A 27,704-nucleotide genomic window follows, 5' to 3' on the forward strand; every position below is an offset into this window, starting at 1 on the left:
AAACAGAGCCTTCACCTTCGGTGTGGGTTCTAGAATGAGAACCTAATTAAGAAGAGCTGTGGTCAACTTGCAGCCGCCAAACTAATGTACGCGAGAATTCAAGGTAATGCTGTTGTGAGCCACTGAGAATTTGGGGGTCATTTGTTACCACAGCAGTGCCAACTCGTACAATGGCCAAATCGTAATCAATATGTGGAAGATATAATCAAGACGATAGCCACAATTCCCAGTCACCTTTATTTATATAAAAGTATATTAAATAAATTATCTCAATATATACAAACAGAACAATATTACTTCTATAAATAGATAATCCCCATGTGTAAAACCTCTTAAAAATATATAAATATACACAATATTGGCCATAAAAGCTCGAAGTACCTTAAATCATAAACTCTATGTGGTTTGTATAGTAGTCTTATAAAAATATAGTTAATTGTCAAGTGCTTAATCAACAGCACGGAAGTCAATTAAAGTGCTACCCCTAAGGTGCTTTAGGAATGTGCCCCAAACAGAAGTCTTCTGCATTTCACACATTCACATAAACGTTTGCCAATTGTTTTGAACCTCCAAGAGAACTCAGAAAAGAAGCAGCAGAAGACCCTAAACACCATATATCACAAAAGCAGAGACACAGGTTAGACAAGTCCACCCAATTTCCATTTTACTCTCCTGTGTGATTTGAAGTCAGCTTCTCAAAAGCCTTCCAAAAGTCTACCCAGGAGTTTTTTGTTTTTGTTTTTGTTTTAAGGCATTTGTTCATTCGTTTTTGATGAGACAACCTGGTTTCATCTTGGGTGTAGAATATACATTCTAGAACATGATATGTGCAAAGGATGTCATAGTGTTAAACAGAAATTTTAAAAACTTGGAATGGGTTGTACCGTTCGTTACATTCCACAGCGTCTAATGCTGCTGTCGAAACCAGAATGCTAACTGTGAGAACAGGTCAGATAAAGAGCTATTGTTGAGCCCGAGAGTCTCCGTGCTCCAAAATACTCATTTGTGTTTCCATATATTCTATTCTCTTCAAAGTTCTTGGTCGCAGTGCAACATGAACTGTGCCGTGGTCGGCAGCTCCAAGGGTGTGTTCTTTATGCAGCATTGAGTGGGGAGCCCTCCTTCCCGCCTCGCCCCCTGCGCACCTTCCTGCACTTGTACAGGGACACCCCCAGGATGATGGTCAGGATGATGACTGCAAGCACCACCATTCCAATGACGAGGAACATTTCTGGAAAACAAAAGGTCCCAGTCAACTTTGAGAGCTTGAACCCCATTTATCAGCGGGCAGAACGGAGGGTGTAACTCTAAATTACACCAGCCTGCTTTTGCGTAATTTGAAATTTCTTTCTTCCACCCTTTCCACCACAACATATTTTGATTAGGAAAGAACTGGTCAAACCCTAGATGTTTTAGGGCAATTGACAGTGGCGAAATCATTCAATGGGCTACTTAATAAACTGGATAATGTTCACAGCCAGGAGATGGTACACGTAAATGGGAGCAAGAACAGCTTTTGGAAACAAGTGGCTAAAAATAATGCTGGGTTTGGTGGCAACAATTATCATAGTAGAAGATAAATGATCAGTGCAAAGAGCAAGATGCAGAGTGCTGGCAGGGTTCAGGTCAATAGAGATGATCATTGGTTGGGGCAACAGGAAGGGCTTCCTGGTGGAGGAGGCATGTGAGACCGTTCTCAAAGACACATTTCAGTAGATGGAGCAGAGGCAGGGAAGCAGTGATCTGGGTGTGCATGAAGACAGAGAGGCAGCAGAACTCCAGCTGGCTTGAGGGAGATGGCTGTGAGGACTGTGGGTAATGATGGCCCAGAGGGGTACAGGACCAGAGCGAAGGCCAGCCCTTTTCTTCCATCATGGTTAATCAACAGGAAAAATTTGTTTAAAAGTGCTTTTAAATTTTCAAATCTCATCTTAGCAAGGAGCCATCCTGTGACTCTTTTGATCCCAGAATGTCCTCAGAGTACTATCCCTACAAAGCCCGGAGGGAGACTCAGGCTGTCAGCTTCATGGACGAGTCTGAACCCCTCTCAGCACTGCCAATTAGGAACTAGTCCTCACAAGGGGTCTGGGCCCCATGTAGGCACACACACTCACGTAGGTATATTTGCTAGAGGCAATCCCCTCCCTTCATGGGTTAAACTTTCTGTCTTCTGTGACAACAGCCCATAGCAAGTGCTCACAGATGTCTATTGGGTGCAGCTGCAGCTGGCCCAGAAACTCCCCCATAACCCGCAAAATCAGAATTTAAGTATGAAAAAAATAACCAGAGAAATCTGTGATTTGATGCTAAATGCTAAACATGTACAGTGTGTCCATTGCTCAGCAGTGAGCTTGGCACACAGTAGGTGCTCAAGAAAACACTAGCTAAAACAAGGGAACAACGCAGAAACATTTTCAAATGCCTAAAATTGTAAGAGTCTCCCCCAAACAACATGACCCAAACAAACAAACAGCAACAACAACCAAAAACATGGCTGTTTCTCCCTGAACAAAAATACTTCCTGGTTCTAAGGGTGCACTCGAACTCTGGAAGGTCTCCATGCCTCCCAGAAGAATAACGGACAGAGCCATTCACCTCTGGACATACCTTTCTCTTGGCTAGTACACTCGATGAGACTTTCTGGACTCTTTTGGTTTACTTTCCGTGATGGAATCACTGCTTGAACATTGAAACAGTAGCTTTCTCCTTTATCCACATCAATCAAAAACTCATTAGTGCTTGTCTTGGCTGTTTTCTGTTAAAAGATCAAGAGTTCTTAATTTATCTGGGCTCAGAGTGAATTCTTTCCCCTTCACTAAGTCAACTGTGGAAGCAAAAGCCTGCAGGGGCGCACCAGACATATAATGGATTAGAAGTGACTTGGCTGGTCAGTTCCCCCTGATAACTGCTAAGGATGCTTCTTCCTAGACCCAAAATACCCAACTTAAGCCCATCCAACCCAATTTAGCTCCTTTAGAAGATATTTGCAATAAAGGGAAAAAGGAATGAGGCATTAGTTGTGAATGGAAAACAGACTTTGTCTCTGGGATCCTCAAGAGAGGAAGAAATGGGAGAGCCAGTAGGAGCCTCAGAGAAGACCTGGTCCAGCCCTTGGCTGAGCAGCCTGTGTATCCGAGGGGCCACGCCCAGAGTCACAGAGCCGGGACAGCAGGCACCCCTGCTCCTCCACCACACTGCTCTCTCAACCACCCCATTCTGGCATCTTTGAATTGAGGGAAGAAGCGGGCTGTAAAGTCAAGGATCCACAATTTAAAACAAGTCCTAAAACCAAATGAAAGAATCCTCACCTTTCCCGTACTTGAAGCTTTCCAATAATAAAGTGTGTAACTTAAGTCTTTCCCAAAAACATCCCGGAGGCTTAGGAATGTGCCGTTCATCCTGACTAAGGTATGTGCATCTTGTACGGTCACATTCAGTTTTGTCCCAACTTGTTTGTAACTCTGAATCATGGGCTGTCCGAGCTTTGCTAAAACATAGAAAATGAGCTTCATTGGAACCAAAGAATTCTATACCAAGTAGAATCGCATTTAGTTATCACAGTTAATAACAAGCCAGTACCCACCCCCCCATTGTAAAACAGCCCCATAGAATATGCTCCCTGCAGGAGTTCGCTCAGTGGCTCCAGAGCAGGACATCCTACGGCAGTGCTATCCAGTGCAAATATAACAGCCACAGATGTGATTTAAAATTTCCTTGTAGTCGCATTAGAAAATGTAAAAAGGAACAGCTGAAATTAAACTTTAATAATACATTTCATTTAATCCAAAATAGCTAAAATATTATCATTTGGCATGTAATCAATAGAAAAAATTTTGGAGATATTTTTCAAAATCCAGTGTGTATTTTATACTTACGGCATTTAGCTGTGGGTGCTCAGTGGCCATATGTGGCTAGTGGCTGTTGTATTAAACAATACAGTTGTATACAGTTCCATATTTGAGATAGAGTAAATTAGGGGCTGTGGAAAGCCCAGGAAATGTCCTTGGTACCTCAAGGAACCAGTGTTAACTGGTCATCTCCTATGCTTAGGCTGAAGGACAGTAGAATAATCCCAGTAATTTCACACGAATTATATGCAGTTATATGTGTGTGTGTGTGAGCACATGCAAAATTAATATATAAAATACTTTCTCACGTCAAGGAAGGATTTGAAGTGGCTTAGAAGAAACTCAAGAATTATAAAAAGGGGAATGAGTGTCACTGAGCCTGCACTGTCACTGAGGTGGCTGTGGCTGTGGTGGCCATGCTCCAGCTGAGGGCCCAGAGAGACACGGGAGCAAAGGCCACAGAGGAGTTTGAAGGCAGGCTCTGGCCAACAGGGGCTCAAGAAAGGCACACAGATTCGCTCAGGGGTCAGGCCGCCCCCTATTTCCACCCTCCAAGTAGATACCTGAGGGACCAGGTGGTTGACGGTCCCTCCCCCCTCCCCCCTCCCTGCCGGGAGAGAGCGTTTTCACTGGGCAGCCGCAGGGCTACACACAAAAGCACCAGATAAAAAACATGACACGCTTCCATTCTAACCTTTCGTTCTAATTCTTCTTAAAAGAGCAGCTGATTTCACCCAGCACGATGTGCTGCATCTGTTTATTTAAAATACCTAGTTCTGACCAAAAAAAAAAAAAAGTTGAAATCTCCTACTTGGCAGGAATCCTCTGCATTCCGTTTTTAGATGCTCAGGTCAGCTTACTGGGACAAAGGCTGGGGAGGAAAGCATTCCTCATTTTCAAAACCAGCACGAAGGAGGCAGGCTGGGAGCCGGCCCAGCAGGGCATCACGTGACGCGGAGCACGGTCAGGTTATTTAAAAAGGTCAGCGAGCCTGATTGTGGACTCAGAGGGACACCGGACTTATCCCCTGGATTTGTGAGTGTTTGTGAAAACCCGAAACGGGGACTTCTGGTCTGATAATGGAAGAGAAAATTCAGGAGATTTAGTTGCATCTGTAATATATAATGTAAATGTCCTCCTAGACGCTGAATCTCCAGCTTTGACGGATTTCCTACTCCCCAGCCCCTCCATCCAGGCAGTTGCTGGGAGGGCCTGGTGACAGACAAAAGTTACTCAATGACACTGTTACCAACTCCAGAGTTCACGTTCTGTGAACCTCCTAGCACGCCTGGACGGAGCCAACAGCGCTGTGGCACTTACCAATTTCTGAGAAAGAGAACATGTTTAAGGATGAATATTCTTTTCTTTTAAATTTATTCTTATTTTTTAATTTACATCCAAGTTAATTAGCATATAGTGCTATAACGATTTCAGGAGTAGATTCCAGTGACTCAACGGATGAGTATTCTTTATGGAATAGCCCCTGCAAGTCACAAGCTCACAAAAACATTCAGACCACGAATGAAAGGGTATTACACATTGAGCACTTACTCTCTAAGTAAGGTGTGAACTCTGGGGAGTTTGTAAACTGAGGCTCCCCAGCGTAATCGGTGGCATCAGCTGGGTAGGAAAAGACCCGGGCCAGGTACGTCTGATTCACATTGTTCACGATCTCGTCGGTGAGGTCACACTCCGTGTCTGTGGTGTAGAAGCATTTGCTTTTCCAGTTGCCTAATCTGGGGCTGAAGGAAGGAGGAGGAGCGTATGAGGATCTGCAGCTGAGACAGACGGCTTTCTGGTGTGGTGCCGGGTTCCAACACCACTCACAAGCAGTCTGAGTAGGCATTTGCTACGCCGAGTCCTTTGGACATATCTGAGTCCTCACAGCAAACTGGGGATGGCTCTGTAATTACTGTTTTCACAGATAAGGCAACTGAGGCAAAGTGAGACTGGGTGACCAGCTCATACAGCAGGACTTTGGGCCACACAGCACTTTGCCTGCCGAGTCTGTGCTCTTAACCATTCGTTAAATGTCTTTTTTAAAATGTAGACAATTTGTTAGAGTCACACAGGAGAGAGAGCAACATCCCATCAAGACCCAATTATTTGTTCTAGTCTACTTATTATATCATTGTATAACACACGTATCTTTATCACATTCTATAGTCTGTGTGGAACATAGCCACTGTAGTAATAATAGAATCTACATAATAATCTATTCTATATCTTACATTTGACTGACCATTGCTGGTATGGTTATTTATCATTGAATCTACTGTATGCCAGGTACTGTACAGGGCCCTTTACACAGGCTACCTCATTTGATAGAATCCTTTCAGGAAGGGATTGGATCTTTTTTACATATAAGGACACATGCTCAGGACCACTAAGTGACTTGTACAAGGTCACCTAGCTGATGAGGTGCGGGCTGAGTCTGTCCATCTCATTTTACGACATGCCTCCCTCACTTTACAAGATATGAATACAGCCCAACAAAGTTTACAACATAACAATAAAGGCAGGATCGGAGAGTCTGAGAGACTAAGAGACTGGGACAGACCTTTCTTTTGTAAGACGCCATTGAAGGGGAAATAGTTTAAAGAACTGCTAAACACGAAATTATTCTAAAGGACCAAAACAATTTGTAGATGAATGCCCCTGCTCCTGGATCCACACACTTCTGACCCACGTATATTGACAGCCACACTGTTCTCTCCTTTGGCATCATGGACCTCCAGAGAGCCCTGCCCACCATTTAAGACCATGCTCCAGTCCCACTTTCTCCAGGAATCTCCAGATCTCCTTTCTCAGAATTGACCTCTCTTCCTTGTTCCCAGCAATGATACCTCCATTAAAGCACTTACTGTGAACTTGGTCCCACTCCCCATTAAGCAGCAGGGCTAACTTGAAGGATCACACATAGCTGGGCCTTGCTGAGTGTTAGGCAGTTTGCACTTACGAGTTGGATCAGGGGGAAAATGGAGCTGCCATAGGATTCGACTGTCTCAGTCCACACACGAGAGCCGTAAGTACATATTTTTTTAAAAAATCTGAACTAAATATCCAGGCTAAGAGGATGTGGGCAAACACACTCTGCCCTAAAATTCACAAACTGAGATCGACACAGAAATATTTTGGTTTTCTAGATTTCTCTTTCTGTGAAAAAGTAGAGAGTCTGTCTCAATTCCAGAATGACAAAAATGCTTTTTTAATAGTTATATCACTTCTCTTTTACACAGTGAATCAGAGCATGACGATTCTTCTCCATCACTGTGGCACACACACGGTTCAGATTATCAGGGGAAAGACTCCTGGGCTCTGTGACTACGTTCCATCCGAGAGACAGGTATTGGGCTCCCCCAGCTCACTCGTAGAAATCACAGTACTCTATGGTGAAATTTAGCACAAGCGCCTGGATCACTGAACGTCGTAAAGTAATGTGAACAGGTAATGAAGGGGCGGTTCTGTACTACATTCCTCTAAATGCTATTGCCAGCATTAATATTTAAAAGACTTCAAGGTTCCTCTAGGTATTGTACACCCTCCTGACTTGGAAATCATAAATGTCCCATCTGAATTACTAAAAAATTCCAGCAGAATCCAGATTCACCAATTTAGGAGCAGGTTGTTTTCTAGAAGGTGTGGAAGTTTAGTGTTAGAATTCAGAACATTTCTGTGGAATCAACATCACAGGTGGTGGTTGGGTGCTAAGGCTTGAGCCAACAGCACTTCCCAGCTACCTCTAGAAAGTGTTTCCAAAGAGGAAAAGTGCAGCTGGATCTCCAGGCACAGCAGTGGCACCCATGGCTGGGGACAGGCCGGCAGCGAGGTGGCGGGGGGGCGGGGAGTGGGTGAAGAGGGACAGTAGGTTAAAATGCTTTCTCTAGGGACAGAGAACCGGGAAGGAAGAAAGCCCACAGAGGAGATGCAGTGGGAATGACCTTCCTTCCTCCTCCCAGCCTTGGGGCCTCACATCAGACTGTGGCAGACCCACCCAAGTAGGTGGTGGTATGGGGTCCTGGGGAGACCTTGGTTCCAGACCTGGGTGGGCACCCGTTATCAGGGCAGGCAGTCACGAATAAACCGCTCACTTGCCCATGGCAACAGTGTCCTCTTCTATAATAGGATTGCTGTGGTCCTTTTCACCCAGGAATCCTACTTATTCATGGGGAGGCTGCAGGAGAGTATGTGTCTCCCAGGAGCAGGATTGGGGACTGTTCACAGGCCTTGGGGTGCAGGGCCAAGAGTACAGGGAGATCCCTCTCTTGGCAGGAACTCCCCACCCCTACCCTCAGGCACCGCCAAGCTTCAGCTCAGCTAGGATGTGCGCACATCGCTCTTCATGGGGCACGTGTTCATTTAAATATTAGCAGCCTTGCAAAGTCTAAGAACTTAGGGTTAACTAAGGCTTAGGTTTAAAAATCAGGTAGGGGCACCTGGGTGGCTCTATCGGTTGAGGGTCTGACTCTCAATATTGGCTCAGGTTGTGATCCCAGGGTCATGGAACCGAGCCCGTATTGGACTCCATGCTCAGCAGTGGATTCTCTCTCACTCTCACTCTCCCTCTCCCTCTGCAAACCACCCCCCACCCCACTCTTCTCTCCTGCTTGTGTGCTCTCTCTCTAAAATTAAAAATAAAAAGAATAATCTTGGGAGATTATTTACAATTGTGACGGGGAAGTGATTTATTAAAAAAGAATAAAAAATAAAAATCAAGTAAATCATAAATGTTTCCACATGTTCACCAAACATAAGACTGAGTATATTTAGGAGTAAGCATTCTTCCTAAAATCTTATTTTCTCAATCCAGAAGGAAGGTGTTTTACTAAAGTAAGCTTCAGCTCTCTATCAGAGGAATTAATTACTAATTCTCAATTAGTGGAATCTGAATTGACAAGTGTGACCACAATTATAATTATTCCCTGGGGTTATGAAACCCCCGTATCTCTATACATGAACGAACACACACACACACACACACACACACACACACACACACACCACACACACACACACACCACACACACACACACACACACACACACACACACACACACAGATTCTCCTCCTTGTCTAGCAAACAGTCGTCATGAAGTTCATTTTGAAAAACAAGAACATCCACCTAAAAGACCCACTGCGTATTTAGGAGCTGTGTTCAAACACAACAGCAAAACATCTTTAATTCTTAGCCAGTGATACTATTGTGCCTTTATTCAGTTAGTGTTAAAATAACTTCCACAGCAGCTCTCCTCTATTTAATAAGATCTCTAGCAAGCCTCCTGAACATTTCAGAAACCCCAAACTCACCAAGAATATGGTGAAAACCATCAAGGAACAGAGATGGCACATGTCCGACATTCAGACTGAACGTGCAAATCACCAGCTCTTGGAAAGAGCTGCCAATCAGAGCAGGATGGATGAGTGCAGACAGAGGAGGATTTCTCCCGGGCTTAGTGAGTCACAGATTTGACCTCCGAGATCATGGATGCAACTGAATTTTGAACCAGTGTCTAAAGATTAATGAATCAAATACTGCTTAAGGGCAATGTACACATTTGTACTCCTCCCCGCTTCCTCCTGAACATGTTAGATCTGGCTCACAGTCTAGACAGCGAGGAAAAAGACGGGTGTGCTGAGAGGATGTTAGTTATCTTCAATTGTGACCCACACCTACCCATGCTGCCATAGTCTGCTCAAGAGAGTTCACCTACCTACGGCTTACACTCCATTTGAGAATCTTCCCATCCTGTCCAAAACCAAGTAAAACATTCTATCAGTTTAAGCTGAGGAAATGTTGCAGGCTTCATAGACTATGCCACTGGCCAGCAAATTACCACCAATGCCCTCTTTGTCATCTGTTAAATACTCTCATCCATTAATCAGCTTTAAAGACGTTTGTATTCAGCACAGGAAAGTGAAAACATCAAAAACCTTAATTTTCTTTCTTTTTTTTTTTTTTTTGTACGTAGCTTACCTTATCTGAACAGTGTAGACATGATTGATGGGTTTGGGTTCCCACTCCAAAATTGTCTTGAAATTAGTTGATTTCCAAGTTAAATTATATGCTGCCACTACATCTGTAATGCCTTTAAACAACAGAGAAACAGCTATTATTACGTGAACTCAGTACATGATTTCATGTTGATGCTATAAAACATCTTCCCATCCCTCCCACATCACTATAAACTTCATATTAATTTTTTTTTGCAACCACGAAAGCTTCCATTCACTACTGAATTATCAAGACAAAAAAACATTCAAGTTTTTCTTAATTTTCTTAAATTCTCTTAATTTTCTCCTGGCAAGATTGACCTTGTAATCTAAGAAAATCCTTGTTTGAAATGATTTATGGAGGAAGCCCTGTGATAACCTGACCTAGCACACAGCCCAGGAGCTATCAGCCTCCTGGGAGGTCCCAGGCCAGCCCAGGGAAGTACAGGACTCCAGAGGTTCCACTCACCAGGGAGGGCCATGTAGGATGGGTTTGGGGTAAGCTATGGAAGAGAGCAGATCCCACATGTGTGAGAGAGGTTAGGGCCGCATACCATAAGAAAGTCAAATCTTGACTTTTCTCATTTGTATCTAGCATGTCTCTATACTGAAACTTTCAGAGAGCCAGGCGGAAGTGTGGCCCGTCACACCATCGGATATATTCAGTTAGGACGCTTTATTATTAAGGTCTGCTTTGCCAATACGCAGCAGGTCACAGTCTCTGCCCTGCCCCCCCACACCGAATAAGCATAAGGGTCATGCACCATGTGGTGTCTACGCCAATCCAAGCGACTTTTTGCCACAGGATTGCCTCTAATTGAATCTAGAAGGTGATTGAGGAACCACAAGTGCCTCTCCCGCTCCATCAGGGAACGTGGACGCGCAGTGAAGGATGGTATCTATCCAAACCCTGCACGACGCTGACCAGTGCAGGTGCGGGTCCACGTCCACCACCTTCAAGGTCGCGGACCACTGGAACAGACTGGTTAAACTTAGAGCGGGAGCCACACTCCACGTGTGCAATCCCAGCGGCCGGACACCGAGCAAGCCTCTCCAGCAGAAGCGGCAGCCGCCTCCTACCCTCCAACTCCCGCCTGCGCGCCCCGGGGGCCGGCTTCGCTGACACGGGTGAGAGCTGCCGCTTCAGGCGGGCGAGCCCATTCCTCCGAGCCTCGCGCTCCTGGGCTTCGGGGGCGGCCGCCACTCACCGGAGGCTCCGGTCACCTGCAGGAGGACCAAGCCAAGCAGGAGCATCCGAGCGACGGTGTCCTCGAGGCAGGGAGTCCGGGGTCCGGGGAGGGTCTCCATGTCCACGAGCTGGCGGTGAGGTCGGGAGGATTCCGTTGCGCCGCGAAGACTGGGGAGGCTGGGCTGGAGGCCCCTTTGGGCACTGGCGGCAACGGAAACGATCCCGGAGAACCCCGAGTCTGGGGGAGCTCTGGCCCCGCGCGCTTTAAAGAGTCGCGCGGACGCCGGCGCCTCCGCAGGTCCCCGGCCCGCCCCCGCCGCTCCTCCCCACTCCCGCCCCCGGCCCGATCACTGGCAGTCGTGCTGGGCGGACCCCGGGACCGGTCCCCACCCCTGCTCCGCCCCCTCCGGGTAGGAAACTCCGAGGAGTGATTCACGCGTGATTCAACCGCGCCACCGAGCGCGGTGCTGCCCTTCGGTCCGGCGGCTCCAGGTGCTGCGGGGAACCGGGTCCCCTGGCCCCCAGCGCTCCCCGCCCGGTCCCCGGGTCGCCGAGGCCGGCGACCCCGACGTCCGGCCTGAGTGGGCAGGTCTTGGGGCTGAAAGCGGGGGCGCTTTGGAAGCAGTTCTCGAGGTGGAGGGAAAGGATTCTTCTCTACCGTTTGGAGACCCAGTGCTGTCCCGGCCGGTGGGAGCGGCAGCACTGACGGGGTCTAACGGCAGGTAGGGGCTCCGGGCTCGGTATTTCCCCCGCGCTTCGCCCATGTGGGGCCGAGCCTCGGAATCTGCAGCCAGGTGGCCGCGTGACTCTGAGCAGAGCTCCCTCCCAGCCTTCGTCTTCTCCCCCGAAAGCAATCATACCTGGCCTTCCCACCTCACAGGGCCCTTAGCGTGGGCCGCGAATGCAGGTGTCTGCCCACTGGTCCGGAGGTCAGTTAGCGAGGCTCAGGCCAGCCCCGCTGGGGGTAGTAACTTGGGAAGAGCTGCTTCAGGCCGGCAGTTTGCCCCTGGGAGAATTCCAGCATGACATCTGCAGCCCTGTGGTTCCCGAAAGGACTGCTCTCACACCGAAGAAGAAGACGTTCGTGGGACTGAGTCCCACCCAAGTGTAGAGAAACCAAAAATGAAATAAAAAAATCAGACTTTTTTTTTTTTTGGCCACTAGTCCTCAGCATTGGTTTTTGGAACGTATTTCTGGCTTCCTCTTCTGGGCTTTCCTGTAAAATTGTCAGGCTATAGGATGTTACCGTGTATTCTACTAAAGCGGCATTGTAGAAAGCCTTGTTAAAGTATTTGCCATCATTCCTTTATTATTACTCCTTAGTTGCCTCCAAGACAGACTGGAGAGGTGTTCGGGAGAAAGTAGATAGAGTCTCCCACTTTTTTCTAGGGAAGTCAGCCTTGCATTTGCATTTAGTGTATACTAAATACTGTATATTTCCATATAGCCCGGGAAACCGTAGCATACACTCATTTTAAAAGAAATAAAACCTCGCAAAAGTTTTGTTTTCTCCCTTTGCCTGAACTGAAATAGCACATCCAGTTCTTGTTCTTTTTTCCTAGAAGCTGAACTCTGCACTTGGTGGTTTCTTTTTGTGGTCTCTTCCAGCTCTATACCCCACAAAGTTTGTATTTGCAAAACGAGACCATGTGGGCCTCCTTTTTGTAGTCTCCCGCCTGAGTCATTTTCCCTAACAGATCTTTAGCCCAGCCTGGGATGTGATTCTTTGTACCGGAGTTGAAGGTACCTAGGAGAAAACGTTACACTTGCTTTCCGAGACTCAGGGAATCGTTGCTGTGTCTACAGAGTGATTGGCTCCACTCGGAGTCCCTGACTCTCCTGAAACATAAAGGGACTTAAGTGTGTCAAGGTCAGCAATTTGGCAAGAAAAGTATGTTTCACGTTAGACGGTGACACAGAAGAAATGCCTTAAAGGTTGATACATTAGATACTTATTTTGCAAATTCACCCAAATTATCAGACAGGGAAGAAAGGAATTTGTTGAGTTTCTGCGTAGGTTTTTGAGTAAATATAGAATTATATCCTTCAAGGTTTGAAAAATGCTAAAATTTTTTTACTACTTCCAAGAAAAAGAGGAAGCAGACTGGCTATAGTAAATAATATCTCTGTGATATTGCACTCAATCAGACTGTGGCCAGACGATTTCTAGATCTCTGATGCTTGGCACTGTTAAAAGAACATTCCTAAAATTTCACTGTTGATATTTATTGCACAGAAACCAAGTGATTGTTAAAAATTATTCCCTACCCATACACATTTTTTTTAACCCCCTTCGGTAAACCTGAGCTTAGCAGTTACCAAAGTTCCCTCCGGTTTGGTATATCTTGGAGACTCTGAGAAGTTGGAAAAATTCTTAAACTATAATGATAATCAGGCTGGCTGTACCACTCCCTTTATGGTTAAGTCGTAGAGTATCAGAAGGCTGGCGGGGACCTCACAAACATTCTTTTAGGGATGAGGGTCCTACAGACAGCCTCACCATGCAGCTCTGGTCTTCTGACCTCAGGAACTTTTCTTTCCACAACCAACTTTCCTCTGTTCCAGTGCATGGAAATAAGACTGGCTTATAAACCGTGACTTACTTGATTAATTTATTCATCCATAGGCACTCAACAATGCTCTCCAAGTAGGTATAGAAAATGCTTGCAGTTTGGGGAACTCACTGTTCTCCGGAGGAAATATCCTGATGGTTATTCCTTGAAGCGTGCATACATGGAGACTTGTGGAGCAGCTGCATAGCTTTTGCATAACCAGTGATGCACTGTGGTTGATGAGGAGTGTGAGGATGAGGGCCATGTTGCAGCCCTTCCTCTGTGCCCCCCCCGAGAACTTCACTGACTTGATTTCATGGAGTACTTCACTTGATTTCAACTCTGTGTTTGTTGCCTTTCTTCCCCACTAGAGCTCCTTGGGGGTAGTCAGGACTGGATTTTTCTTCTTCACATCTCTCAACCCTTTGTGCAATTACCAGCACAGGGTAGGCTTTTATACATTTGAATCAATGAAAACGTTTTTTTGGAACCATGCATGCGGCCAAATATTTTCGCTGGCATTCAAGAGATGAGATTTGCCATTGAAGTTTTTCTGTCTAATGGCTGGGCGGTGAGTGTTCCATAAAGCTCAGATTGGTAAGAAAATACGAATCCATCATGGGTTGCAAGGTGTCCCTTGACAGTAAGCTCTGGCTGTCTCACTAGTGACTAATGATTCTTGCTATAGCAAGAAAATCTAATCTGGAGGAGAGGTAGCCGAACAGCAGAAAACAAATGTGGAAGTTTGGAAATGGTTAGCAGTTTTCTAACAGCCTGGATTCTGGGGTGATTCAGAAGATTTTCAGTCATATGATGAGGCTGTTCTTGCATGGAAAGGCTTCACGACTTTTCGGAAGAAACTGCACAAAATGTATATCTCTCCAGGAAGGGGACAGGCTAAGCTTTATGATCGCAGGTGAGATTGAGAGTAATTTATGTAAAACTATTATATTCATATAGAATGGTAAAAAGAGCAATGGATCCTTTTTACCCCAAATTCAGGAAAAGGGCTAAGTCTGAGAAAAGGCCAGAGGGACTTAGGAGTGGGAGGGAACACAGAGTTCTGGAAAAAGAAAATATGACTTAGCAGAACTTAAAACAACATCTGGGAGGGTATAGTTAGTCATGGAAAAATTGGCAGTCATGATTGTGCATTTTATGAAAATAATTATGTACTAGTTCAAAAGTTAGCGTTTACACTGAAATTAAATAGTCGAAAGCCTGTACGATGAACTCTATTATCCTCGCCATGCAAAAATACTTCTATTAGCTGTCTAAAATCATTTACAGGAAGCTTTACCAAGTACGTTATCGCACAGCACCAATATTTTCAAAGCATAATTTTAGAGAAATAACTTCCAGTTCAAACCTTACACAGGATTAGTATTTTCAGCACAAAAATATCTTTATAAACCCAAGGCTTATCAAACAGCCTGTCAACCTCCATTTCATGAGCAGTAAATGTTATTTTTATTCTGTACGTACAATGTTGATAAACTAGATACATCCTAAACACAAGTCGTGGATATTGTTTTAGCAACAAAAAGTCATTTAAAATGAAAACCTTTAACGTAAATTCTCATTAATATAGCACATATACTTTTAAAGTTTGTACATGGTATCATTTTATGTAAGCATCCCTTAATTCCCAATTTCTATAGCTCCTTATGCTTGACATATGCACTAACTCGATGAACAGAAATCCATTCATTCAATAAATACTTGACTGTCTTCCTGATGCTGGGTTCTCCCTAGACCTTGGATATACAGAATAAAACAAGGAGTCTCTTTCCAATTAAATATATGAGCACTCCTACTTACTGTCCTGGTTTTAATTGTTTGAATGACTTCCTGTCAGCATTTTGGATTGGATATAAAACAATCTTAATGTTATTTATTAATAAATTTTCTTCCATGCCAAAAAAATTTATAAGGTTAGGCATGTCATGGTCAATCCATCGAACAGGTGTCTTCAACTCAGAAAATTATCTGTAGCCTTAAAATCCATGTACTTTATCAGTTTGAAAGTATGGATGAACTTTCAAAATTTTGCACGTGGAAAAAAGTCAATATCCCAATATACAGAGCCATGTCTATAAACAGGCAAAAGATAGCTAAGTATGGGATTCCTCAGATGACGAGTTAAAAAAAAAATTGGTGAAATAACTAGTTTAAAAGTACTCGCATCTGGAGGCCTTGTTCTTTTTTAGATAATTTATTTGTTGACATTTTATAAAATAGCATAGTTTACAGACGCTGTAACATATTAGCTCGCAATCCATCCAGTCACTTGCCGCCTTTAATGGATGATACTCCATCCTGTTACAGCAATGCCTCTTTCACACAGAGCTTGCAAGCTGGAAAGTAATTGCTGAATAAGCAAAGTTTTCTGCACATTGGAAGCATGGTTATAGCATTCGGCTAGTTGTACTTGCCAACCTAAACCACTACCCTCTGCTACTGTATTGCAGCAACTCGAAGTTCTAAATCAGCTACACACCAACCACAAAATGACTCCTCTCCCCTGTCATAAGGACCATAACAGGACATAGACTATAGAGGGAGCTTGTGGTACCATGACAGGACTGGGTTTTCAGGATTTGGTAAACTTTATAGACAGCTGTTAAATTGACCAAATCAAAAGGATGGGCCTTAAACCTGGCCCTTATTTTTAAAAATAGGTTTTGTCTTACATCTCCTATCCTTTATGGATTTGTCAACCCAGATCTTCCCGTATACAGGCTAATAAATATGTACTGAAGGATTACTGTGTGTAAGGCAACGTACTAGGAACGTTATGAGTCCTTTTTTTTTTTTTTTCTGTTTATTTATTTTAGAGAGTGAAAGGGCGGGAGCAGGGGAGGAGCAGAGAGAGAGAGAGAGATCCAGAATCCAAAGCAAGCTCTAGGGTCTGAGCTGTCAGCACAGAGCCAGACGTGGGGCTTGAACCCATGAATGTGAGAACATGACCTGAGCTGAAGTCAGACGCTTAACCGACTGGGCCACCCAGGCACCCCATGAGTACTTTTTCTAGAATATCTTGCAAGCTAGTCAGAGAGCTGAAGCAAATGTGTAAGCTTCCACAGGAGAAGGCGGGGGGTAAGTGAAATGCGACACGTCGCCATGTCTCTCACTAGTAGATTGAGAGCTCTGTGCCAGCAGAGTCTGCTTTATCTTTACTGGCATCCCTAGTGCCTGGTGTAGTGCCTGGCACATAGTGTGTCCTCCACACCCATAAAGCTTTGTTTAAAGATATAGGAGATATTTGGGACTTCGAGGAGACAGTTCACTGTTGTTGTCTTTTTTTAAGTTTCTTTATTTATTTTGAGACAGAGAGAAAGGGTGAGGGAGGGACATGGAGAGGGAGAGAGAGAATCCCAAGCAGTCTCTGTGCTGTTTGCGTATAGAGGGGTTGAACTCGCAAACCATGAGATCGTGAAATGAGCCAAGATCAAAAGTCAAACGTTTAACCTGCTGAGCCCGCAGGTGTCCTGAGAGAATTCACTTTTCACTGGGATGATGAGAGAAGGTTCCCTGGAGGAAAGCGTTATCTGAGCTGGATCCCAGGGGAATGGGTAAGGGGGGGATGGGTAAGGGGGGAAAGGGTGAGCCAAGGGCTGAGGCCTTTGTGAGCAGAGTGGGGGCCACACACACCGGGTTTGGAGATCCTGCAGGTGACAAGTGTTGCCAAAAGCTAGAACATTGGGTCATGGGCAGCTCTGGGGGCTCCACTAAGAAGTCTGGACTTGGTTCAGCAGACGTTACCTTAAGAGGCTTACTCTTCTGGTCGTGGAATGTCAGAAGAATTGAGTCAAGGGGCATAGCAGGAATCTAACCCCCTAACCCAAATGGTGGCTGAGAAATGGAAAGGAAGGACAGCTGTAGGAAACTGTATGAAGGAAGAAGCTGCAGGACTCAATGACTGATTGTGGGTGCGGGCAGGAAGGAGAGAGGAGAGTAAGGTCTTGGGGCAGAGAAAAATGGCGGCACAGGTCAAGATGGAGCCTGGAATGGAAGGTTGGCAGCTCAGAAGCTGTGAATTTACACATGTTGAAGGGGAGGGGCAGTGGACATCTAGGAAGAGTGCCCAGCACAAAGAGTTGGGAGCGGGGCACTAAGGCTTGCGAAGAGATTGAGGGTAGAGCTAGAAATTGGGAGACATTTGCCTAGAGGTTTGGTCAAAGATGTAAAAGTGGACAAGGTCTCCAAAGGAGGGTCTTTAGTGACAGTAAATCCCTTAGCAAGCACTAACAACCTGCTCAGCCTGGCTCAAATCAAAGGGGCATTTACAAGTTTATGAGTCTGGGAAGCTCATAGCCCAGTGGAAGGGTTACAGAACCAGGGCCTCTGAGACTGGGTTTCTCTCTTGCTCTTGCCTGCTCTTTCTCCCATTGAAGCTGGTCTCCATTTGTGTCTGCACATGGACTCTACGTGGTAGGGCCTGGTTACTGCCAACAGTGTAGAGCAACATTCTCTCAGCTCTATCACACCAGGGTCCAGCCATCATTCTGGGGAAGGACTTTGTCCCTATTTGGGGCATTTGTTCACTCCTTGGCCAGTCACCATTGCCAGAGGAATATTAGGCCTGGCCATGTGTCCACTCCTGGGGTCAGGGAGTGGGTCTCCTCTACTAGAAAGAACAGGTCAATAAAGTTAGCCATCAGACAGAAATAATCGCTACCAGTGGGTCTAGAACTGAGGCTGGGACATGACTGGAGGAGGAAGATGACCTAGGGAAGAAAGTAGAAGAGAGTCCGGAGAGATGGGGGAGGACAGATGGGACCCCAACACTGAAGGAGAAGAGTTTTAATAAGAAAGAAGGGGCCAGGGCACCTGGGTGGCTCAGTTGGTTAAGCATCTGACTCTTGATTTTGGCTCAAGTCATGATCTCACAGTTTGTGAGTTTGAGCCCCCCTCCAGCACTGTGATGACAATGCAGAGCCTTCTTGGGATTCTCTCTCTCTCTCCGTCTCTCTCTGCCCCTCTCTCAAATAAATGCGCGCTCTCTCTCTCTCTCTCTCTCTCTCTCAAAATAAATAAACTTATAAAAAATTTTTTAATTAAAAAAAAAAAGGAAGGGACCATGGCAGCTAACAGTGAGCAGAAAACCAGTTATGTATGTAATTTTAATGGGTACTAAAAAACAACCCCAACTCCTAAAATTAACTTGGCTACCCATCTTGTCAAGTTTCTTATTTCTTTGGGTTAAAACTAGAAAGATCTACACGGCTGAATAGGGGAGAGACACATTAGGTTTTCTTAGTCATTCAGATCAATTCAATAAACTTTTATTAACCCCTTTCCCCTATGTGGTAGGCGTGATGTCAGGTGCTGGGGACACAAAAAGAAAGATGTATTCTTGCTCTGAAGATTCTGAGACGAAGGACAACCTGAAATTTACAACAAAGCACAGGAAGTGCTATGTTCCTTAATCCCATGAATGTTTATGGAGCAGCTACTATGGACTTGACTAGTGCTGGGTACTTGGGGGAGGTCCCGTCTTCTGCCTGGTCAGTGGCCAGAATCCCGATCTCACCCTCCTACCACAGTTAATGCCCTGTACTGAAGTTAGTTGTGAGGTCATTCTCTTCTGCTCTGGTCTAAGCATCATGCAGGCAGGAACGTGTCTGCCTTGTTCCTGCACTGAAGGCCAGTAGCTTAGATGCTAGTATCACATATTTGCCAAATGAGAGAATAATAAACTATACATAGCCCTGACATGATGTCATTTTCGAGAATCCAGGAAACATGCAAAATAACTTTGTTCTCTCTACATTTTCTTTCTTCTTAGCTGATATCATGCCGCCAGTGGAAAAGCGAATGGTCATTTGGAAGCATTCAGCAGCCCTCAGTAGCTGTCCATTTCTATTATTTGTGGCGAGTAAAAATCACCAGAAAATACTATTCTAGCATTCTCTAGGTATTAGCTTATTTAATCCTCACAACAACCCTGTGAGATGTAGGTAGAATTTTATACACGTGAGTTAACCCAAAGCCCAGAGAGGTTAAGTAACTCACTCAGGGTTACCCAGCTGGCAGGTGGCGAGAGCTGGGATTTGACCGTAGGCAGTTAGCTCCGGGGTGCACCTCCGCACCCACTATACCAGGCCACCTCTCCACAGGGGCAGCGTTAAGGTGCGCACCTTCCCTGCTGCACATCCCTTTTCCTTTTTCCCAGTGTTTCCTGCCCTTGTGCAGCTGGCCCTCTCTGAGGTTCCTGGCTTTGAAATACGGGGAATTTCCAATAGAAAACCATGGCAAAACCAGGCCTTAGTTGAGAATAAAGGGCTCCTTCTTTTGCTTTGTTTCCACCTCATTTAGTCCTTAATATTTTTTGACATCCAGATTTTTTTTTTTCTCTCCGGAGTGGGGAAAAAAAAGGAGACCCTAGCCTGAAGATGTCTTTTCCCCCCGCTGACAACATGAAACAAAAGCTCTTCCCTGTTTCTGTTTTTCATTAAGAAATAGGGGTCATGATGATAATTAACAAACCAGAGTTTAGGTTAGGAAGGCCCTTCTGACGTACTTCTTGCTTATGCCATAACTGAGCTGATGAGCTAGTTGAATCTAGAATCACCTCCACCCATCGATCCACCTTCCACATGCCTTTTCTAACATGTGAATTCTCGCCCTATTTGATACACATGTTCAGGCTTGAGATGGAACTTGTCGTAGAATCACTTATATTTCTACTGGTCTATGTGTACGCTGATTTCTCCTTATTCGAGAGCCCAGAGGGGATGCTCAGGCAGGTAAGCTCCCTCCCTTGGGATGCAGAAGCCATCTCCACCTCTGTGGCCCCTCACTTGCCCACACCTTCTGCCTCCTGCTAACCCCTGAGCTTGCCTCTGGAAACAAGCCAAGTGGCCCCAGTGCCGGGGTGACAGAGGCCTTTCTTAGCTGAACAGCTACGATCTTTTTGCCTTTCCTATGTGGTCATTTCCACGTCACCTTTAAAGCATCTTAGAAAAATGTTGATGGTATCTGAGATGGTATCTTCTCCCCCCTCCCACTGGAAACATTTTTATCATTTGGCAGTCAGGTTCCAATAATCATTAAGGGCATCCACGAGGCAACACCCCCTGGGGGCAGCAGGAGCTGAGTGAGACAGCGTGTGCGATGTTAGGGGGCTACAGGGAAAGATAGGGAGAAATCTGTGTTTGTAATAGGGAGGAGTTTGGGTCTGACTCTCTGACATGAACCACAGGTTCCCACCAGCTGCCTCCGAATACTCCAAGAGGTACTTCGGGGTATGTGAACACTTAGTCCCCATACCCGAGGAAGTCACTTTGCCTCTTTTTATGTGGGGCAGAAAGGTTGTGTTGTAACAGGGGATATTACTCTGATGCTATCAGGCAGTACTCACAGACTCTGATTCCCGCTAGCTGTTTAGCCCAGTGGGGCAAGGATGGTCACCGCACTCACGCCGTGATGGGTACCAAGAACATCAGGTGTGTGAGAGATGCCATTCCATGGGTCTTTCACAGAGAGTTCCACCCACCCTGAGTTACCCAAGAGAGCTGCTCCCTAAAGCGCAACCTCGGCTCTCGCTGCCACGCTATTTCCTGATAGTATCTGGTGCCTCTCCAGATAGCCTCCACTTCTCTCTGCCTCTGCTTTGATCTCTAACCTCGGTAAGCTGGATCTGACATCGGCTCCATAAAAATCTGGTCCTGGACCTCTGACCAGGAACTTTGTGTCGCTAAAGAAGTGTGCATGCAGGCTCCTTGCTTCCTTCTGTGCCTGTGACCTGTTGGGCAGGGCACTAATTCTTTAAATCAGCATTTCAAAGAGAAGATTAAGAACAAGTTAAGCCTTTAGTTCAAAAAGTTCAGTTAATCCTAGAGCAAAGCACACTGGGTTTTGAGGCCATGTGAAATAGCCAAGCCTTAAAGTCAACAGTGGTCATGGAAAAGTCACACACAGTCCTTCCACTAAGAGGGAGAAATTTATATGGTGAGTGTGTGTGTATGCGCGTGCATGTGTGTGCACAAGCTGTTTGATTTCTCAGGGTTTTCCTTTTCCTATCTGTAAAATGGGCACAATGAATCAGTGGTCCAGATGTCCGATCCTCTGTTTTGCTATCTTAGAGACGGATGTGTGGACCAGAGCTTTTCTTCCTGGCTGCTACATGCTTGTTGTATCAAATAGTTACTATTTCCAATTTTTTAAAAAAGTTTTAAATTGACATTTGTCTTCTTCTAAGGATTATATAGTTTATAGTTTCTGTGAACATACCTCCTAAACTGACTTGGTTCAAAGCATCCAGTGGTTCCAGACAAACTGGTTGTGCGAGCTGGAGACCAAACTGGAATTCACTCAGATATTAGGGGCCATTTACTTGTGAGTCTGCTTATTTTATCTCGGCATTGGCACATGCAGTATTATGGTTATCACGGTCTCAGCAATACCCATGATTTACTGAGGTCCAGACATGCAGTGGTGCACAATGGGTGCACAGCTCTCGGCGCAGATAAACCTAACCAGGTACACCAGTAGGACACATCACTCAGAGGGGGGAGGCTTGCTGGCAGCTGATTGCATGACAAGGTCTGCACCTGTTCCTTAGTGCCCATCTCTTTCCAAGGTCAGCGGGAGGTGCTGTTCCGGGAGGAAGAGAACTTGAGAGGGAACGTCTCAGAAGGTGAAGCACAGAGCATTTTCTGCGACTCTCCTACGTGCCTGTAAGACTCTTCTGCGAAAACTAACTGGGTTCTCCCTTCACCTAAAACCTCCTGAAACCTCCATTCTTCAAAGTCTTCTTCATCAAGAAGGGATGTTCACAGAAACTATAATCCTTAGAAGAAGGTAAGTGCCAATTTAAAACGTTTTTTCACAATTGGAAAAGGTAAAAGCATGTAGTAGCCATCGAAAAATGCTCTGGTCCACACGTCCGTCTCTAAGATAGCAAAACAGAGGATAGGACATCTGGACCACTGATTCATTGTGCCCATTTTACAGATAGGAAAAGGAAAACCCTGAGAAATCAAACGGCTTGTGTGCGTGCACGGGCATGCACACACACACACACACACACATACACACACACACCATATAAATTTCTCTCTCTTAGTGGAAGGAGTATGTGCGACTTTTCCATGACCGCTTTTGATTTTAAGACTTGGCTATTTCACCTGGCCTCAAAACCCTGGACAAGCTGGTGGTCTCTCCCCAATACCCACCTCTGAACACTCCCCTCTTTGCGAAGCACCATCTAAATGAGGAGGTTTTCATTTGCCCGAACACTTCATAAATAAGTAATTGTTTGGCTCGTATTGATGAACTTTTGCATCTAGATCATCAAGATTTAGTCACAATAACCATGTACTGGGATGATCTAATTTACGTCTGATGAAAATCCTGGAGAGCAGGTGCTGTAATTTCCCCCTGTGAGAAAACTGAAGCGTAGCAAGGCTAAAGTAACCTGGTCAAGATCACACACTGGGACGAGGCCGAGCTCACTCTCAAACCAGGTTGTGCAGCTCCAGAGCATGTACAGTTGAGCACGACCCAGCCTGCTAGCACCTCATCCTGGGCCCTCACTCTGCGCCCGCTCAGGGCCAGGTGCTGCGGGGAACCGGGGAGAGCAAGATGTTCCCCCTGCCCTCACGGGGGCCCAGGGAGGTGAAGGCAGCAGTGTGTGCTATAACATGGGAGATGCCGTGCTAGGTCCGTGACCCAGGAAGGACAAAAAGTGCTGCAGCGGCCTGAGAAAGGAGTCCTGAGTTCTCCCCGGGGAACTATTTTATCTTTTCAGTCTCACCTGGCTAACTTGAATTTTTTGTGTATTAAAAGGATGACTCAGACTTTGTAAACTGGGAGAAAGTACCTATACAACAAAACAAAACAAAATAGAAAAAAAAAAAAAAAAGACTTTATGGCTTTAAATAAAACCCCTTGTTTGCCTCCCCTGGTGAGTGGCAGGTAGTCTGGGACGCCCTTCTGTTTATTCTGTTTGCCTTTTTCTTGTATTGTCTGTTCTGCCCAACGGTGAAATTCAGCTTCCTTCAGCAGCTAACTTCATTGCCTTGCAAGGCATTAACTTTGATAGAAAATTTTCTAATTAACGCCGAGGAGGAAGGGCAGGCTCTGAAGCCTTTCCTGCCCTCCCATACCTGTTCAACGACTCCGGCAGCTTTCTTCCGCAAGCCAGAGAAGCAAACAAACGGAAAATCCAGCCCGTCTTCAAGTTTATCCCAAAACGGTTGTTGCATTAATGTATGAGGTGGACTTGACTGCTCCAGCCAGTGACGGTAGTGACACTGTTTTGAGCTTATAGACAAAGCCTAAACCTTCAGCGATGTCTCCAGGTGTTGAAAGTAACAAAACCCCTTAAGGAAGTGTCATGATTAAAATACCACTTAGGAATGGGCCTGAGCGGACTTTTTTTTCCTTGACAAATTCACTGAGAATGAGGCAGCAGGAAGCCATGGGTGGGGAGGGGGTGAGCAGATCTACCCTGGGTCAGAACAGAGGAGAGGTGCTTCCTGGGCAATCGGGCTGAGCTCCAGGCTGCAAGTCTGGGTGAGGGTGAAGGGTAAGGAAGTCCCCCACCCTAAGCAGGCTTCCAGCAGCCCTTATTCTTTCTGGAAAACATAAACAGATTGAGGGCTCTGTACAAATTGCTACATGATACCCAACATCCTGTGTCTGAGTAAATGGACATGGCTAGCTCAGGCCTTGATTGTGCTTCAAAATTTAACCTCTCAGGGTGCCTGGGTAGCTCAGTCAGTTAAGCGTCCAGCACCCAACTTCGGCTCAGGTCATGATCTTACAGCTCCCGCGTTTGAGCCCGGAGTCCGTTTCTGTGCTGCGCATTCAGAGTCTGGAGCCTGCTTTGGCTTCTGTGTCTCGCTCTCTCTCTCTGCCCCTCTCCTGCTTGTGCTCTGTCTCTCAAAAATAAGTTAACATTAAAAAAAATTAAAATAAAATTTAACTTCTCAAGGCAAACAGATGCGTAGGGAAGCAGAGATTCTATACCAAGGATGTTCGGGTTTGGGCATGACTTATTCTCTCTTAGGAAACAGAAACATATCTTCACTTTGAAGATAACAACAGTACTGTCCCAGGACAGCATAATACCAGGAGAAACAAATATCTTAAATAACAAATAGAGTCTTCATTTCCCCTTATCGGTCCAGAGGAACACATTAAAAAAAAAAAAAAAAAAAAAGATTTGCAATGTAAGAAGTCTTGTCCAGACGTATTTTCCCCCTAAATATTAATAAATCAAAAAGTAAATTATGGTACTAGACTATTTAAATTAGGTATATTTTTGCAAGGCATTAATATAAAAGGAAGAAATTAGAGTCAGATATACTGGGCTCTACTCCCTTCCTTCTTCCAGAAGGAAAGAAGGACTGTGAGTCCTCCCCAGCCCCACGGGACCGTTCGAACTTCTTCAGGCCTCAGCAGAGCAGTGCAGGGTCCCGTCTTGTGTCTGTCTGGTGGCTCCAGGGAATTTCCTCAGCTGCTTTCCTGCCTGAACTTCTTTCCTTTTTTTACTCATTTAAAAAAAATTAAGACTTTATTTTTTTTTAAGAGCAGTTTTAGGTTGACAGCAAAATTGAGCAGAAAGTACAGAGATTTCCCATATGCCCCGAGGCCCCCACACATGCACAGCCTCCCCCATTGCGAACATCCCCACCAGAGTGGTACGTTTCTTACAACAGGTGAACCCACAGTGACACATCGTTATCACCCAAAGTCCGCAGTGCACATTACGGTCCACTCATGCTGGTGTGCATTTTATAGGTTTGGATAACTGTGTAATGGCCTGAATCCATTATTATGGTGTCAGAGTATTTCACTGCCTTCAAAACCCTCTGTGTTCTACTCACAAAAATAGGGAATGTTTCATGCATTCGTGTGTCATTCTTGCAGGGGGGCCAAGCTAATCTTCTCTGTATGGTTATAGCTTTAGGACATGGGCGGCCGAAGAGGGCACTGACCTTCTTATGAGGCAAAACCAAAAAGACTCTCCCTTGTTGAAAATCAGCCCTCAGTGCCTGGAGGGCTGCAGAGTTGGCTCAGGTCAGCTTTGTGTTGCCCTGGCCGGTATTGCCACCCCTTTGCCCTGGTGGGGAAACCAATCTCCATCCTCTACGTGAATCTGTGGAGGACTCAGGTCCCTGGAAGCAATTTCTGGGTTTGGAATTGCATGGATTCACCAGTCTTCCTATGCTGAGGGCAGGTTCATTGCTTTTCTAATAAAATGTTCATAGCTCTGGTTCCAGGCAGAGAATTGGCACACAGTAAGTGTTTGTTGAGTTCAACTGAATAAACTAGAATTCAGGGGAGAAATATCATTGTTCTTTATAGTAATATCTCTATTAATGAAGCAGGTGTATCCCTAGTGCATGTGTAATTGCCATTAACGTGTCCGGCAGAGCCAGGAATAGCAGAGGAAGTGGGAGTTTCGGTTTCTCTCTGACCACATCCTTCCAGGACATTCCCCCTTCCCTCTCCTCCAGATAGAGTGGATGGTATTGCTCTGGCTCATGTGAAGGGTTGAGGGGTTTCTATTCATCTGCAGTGCTTAGAGTAGTGCCTGGCACACTGCAAGTGTTCAGTGAATTTCTGTGGAATCAACGAATAAACCATGGTTCTGCACCCCAGCAATGGGAGGGCCTTGGGAAGCTGCAGCCTGTGCAGTGCTTTTGCAGTTTTGGAATTAGACCCATGAGAGTCCAGACACACAGCCATCCACCCTCTGCCAGAGCTGGGGCTGATTCTATCCTGTTTGGCTCCTTAGCTGCTGCTTTCAATCTCCATTCTTCTAGACGAGCTTTATTAGAATGAGTTGTATCTACAGGAAGCGAGTTCTGTTTACCTTCTGAATCTTCTACTTTGCAATCCAACCATGCATTATGATTCTTTAATACTCCCTTGGAGTTCATGCTTCCTGGATTTCAGCCCAGTCTCATGGCCATCTTCCTCACTTTCCTAAAAGTGCTTTAATATATTTGATAATATATTTGATAAAATATATATGATATTTGTTGTCATGGATGAGCAGGAAAAAGTCCTTTGTGCCACCTAATCCTCTTTAATCAGTGGCCTACAGCAATACTTTCAGGCTCTCCTTTCCCCACCCCATCCTACCCACCACCATATTTGCAGCCTATTCACCGCCCTATTGTTGATTTCTGAATAGTGTATTTCCCATTAGATTAGAGATTGGTCCTTCTCTGTCCAGCCCTGTATGGTAGGGGAGTACATTTCCCAGGCTCCCTTTTAGCTTCTTAGCATAGTCATTGGGAAGAAGTGGTAGGAGACTGATGGGCGACAAGAAGGGAGAAGCCAGGGTATCTCTCTCCATCTCTAGCCCCCACTTTGGTCAGCACGCCCCCTGTCAGCTGCACCTCCTCCGTGGACCCAGCATGGCAGTTCTATCCCTGGGATCTGGTAGCACTACCTACTGTGCCTCCATCCCTAGGGATAGTGGCAGATGTTTGCTCGTGTTCTTCTTGAGATTGCTTCCCTGTGTCCTCTTTGGTTTCTTAGCTCTTCCATGATCTCTGTAACCAATTCCATGTATTAAAAAAAAATGTTTATTTACTTTTGAGACCGAGAGAGAGAGAGGGAGAGAGAGAGAGAGGACCATGTGGGTGGGGGGAAGGGCAGAGAGAGGGGGAGACAGAGGATCCAAAGTGGGCTCTGTGGTGACAGCAGAGAGTGTGACACGGGGCTCAAACTCATGAACCGTGAGATCCTGACCTGAGCTGAAGTCAGACGCTTAACTGACTGAGCCACCCAGGTGCCCCATGTAACCAATTCCCTGTATTAAATCCAGTCTGGTTTGAGACACCTAGAGTGGTGTCTGGTTTTTGACTAGACTCTAATAGATACAGCATGCAAATACTACTGCTGACTTCATGTGAACTCCTCACTTTTCTTCTGACTCCTCTGTGGACTGAAGCACTTACCTCACAAGGTGTTGTCATAATAAGTTGTTTGTGGAAGATCTCTGAGATCCTGGAGTGGCTGGTAAATTATAAGCAAGTGCAATATGTCATTAATTAGCTTTCATCCAAATACTCTGTGCATGCTAAAGAAGGCTTAATTTCTATTCTTTTTGGAGGGACTATTTGAAAAGTCCCTGGTTGAAGAGGCTGCAGCACT

The 27,704-nt window shown here is 45.5% G+C and overlaps 1 protein-coding gene, 1 long non-coding RNA gene and 1 other non-coding gene across 4 annotated transcripts; 1 reads left to right on the top strand and 2 right to left on the bottom strand.

Annotated features, from left to right (window-relative positions):
• Positions 1-218: 218 nt before the first annotated feature.
• Positions 219-11,178, bottom strand: F3 (coagulation factor III, tissue factor). The gene is made up of 6 exons (XM_042952932.1): positions 11,048-11,178; positions 9,823-9,934; positions 5,400-5,590; positions 3,309-3,487; positions 2,608-2,755; positions 219-1,231 (listed from the first exon to the last, which is right to left on the bottom strand). The coding sequence occupies exons 1-6, from the start codon at positions 11,145-11,147 to the stop codon at positions 1,095-1,097; spliced, it is 867 nt and encodes a 288-aa protein (XP_042808866.1). The 5' UTR covers positions 11,148-11,178; the 3' UTR covers positions 219-1,094.
• Positions 11,179-11,473: 295 nt separating this feature from the next.
• LOC122228073 lies at positions 11,474-23,948 on the top strand. Of its 2 annotated transcripts, none has more exons than XR_006206384.1 (3): positions 11,474-11,750; positions 22,168-22,388; positions 23,582-23,948. It is a non-coding gene; the product is annotated as an uncharacterized LOC122228073 (long non-coding RNA). The 2 variants fall into 2 exon arrangements; XR_006206385.1 differs by having other exon boundaries at positions 22,173-22,388.
• A 1,472-nt stretch (positions 23,949-25,420) lies between these two features.
• LOC122228990 lies at positions 25,421-25,527 on the bottom strand. Its single transcript, XR_006206867.1, has one exon. It is a non-coding gene; the product is annotated as a U6 spliceosomal RNA (small nuclear RNA).
• Positions 25,528-27,704: the final 2,177 nt, after the last annotated feature.

This window comes from Panthera leo, chromosome C1, assembly GCF_018350215.1.
Source record: "Panthera leo isolate Ple1 chromosome C1, P.leo_Ple1_pat1.1, whole genome shotgun sequence".
NCBI lineage: Eukaryota > Metazoa > Chordata > Mammalia > Carnivora > Felidae > Panthera > Panthera leo.

What these genes read in the sequence shown, in the direction of transcription:
- F3 (XM_042952932.1), bottom strand. Translation starts at nt 11,147, where the DNA reads ATGGAGACCCTCCCCGGACCCCGGACTCCCTGCCTCGAGGACACCGTC. An exon ending in AAGCTTCAAGTACGGGAAAG is followed by an intron (nt 2,756 to 3,308) that starts GTGAGGATTCTT and finishes ATCTTTTAACAG; the next exon opens with AAAACAGCCAAGACAAGCAC. An exon ending in GTGTACTAGCCAAGAGAAAG is followed by an intron (nt 1,232 to 2,607) that starts GTATGTCCAGAG and finishes TTTGTTTTCCAG; the next exon opens with AAATGTTCCTCGTCATTGGA.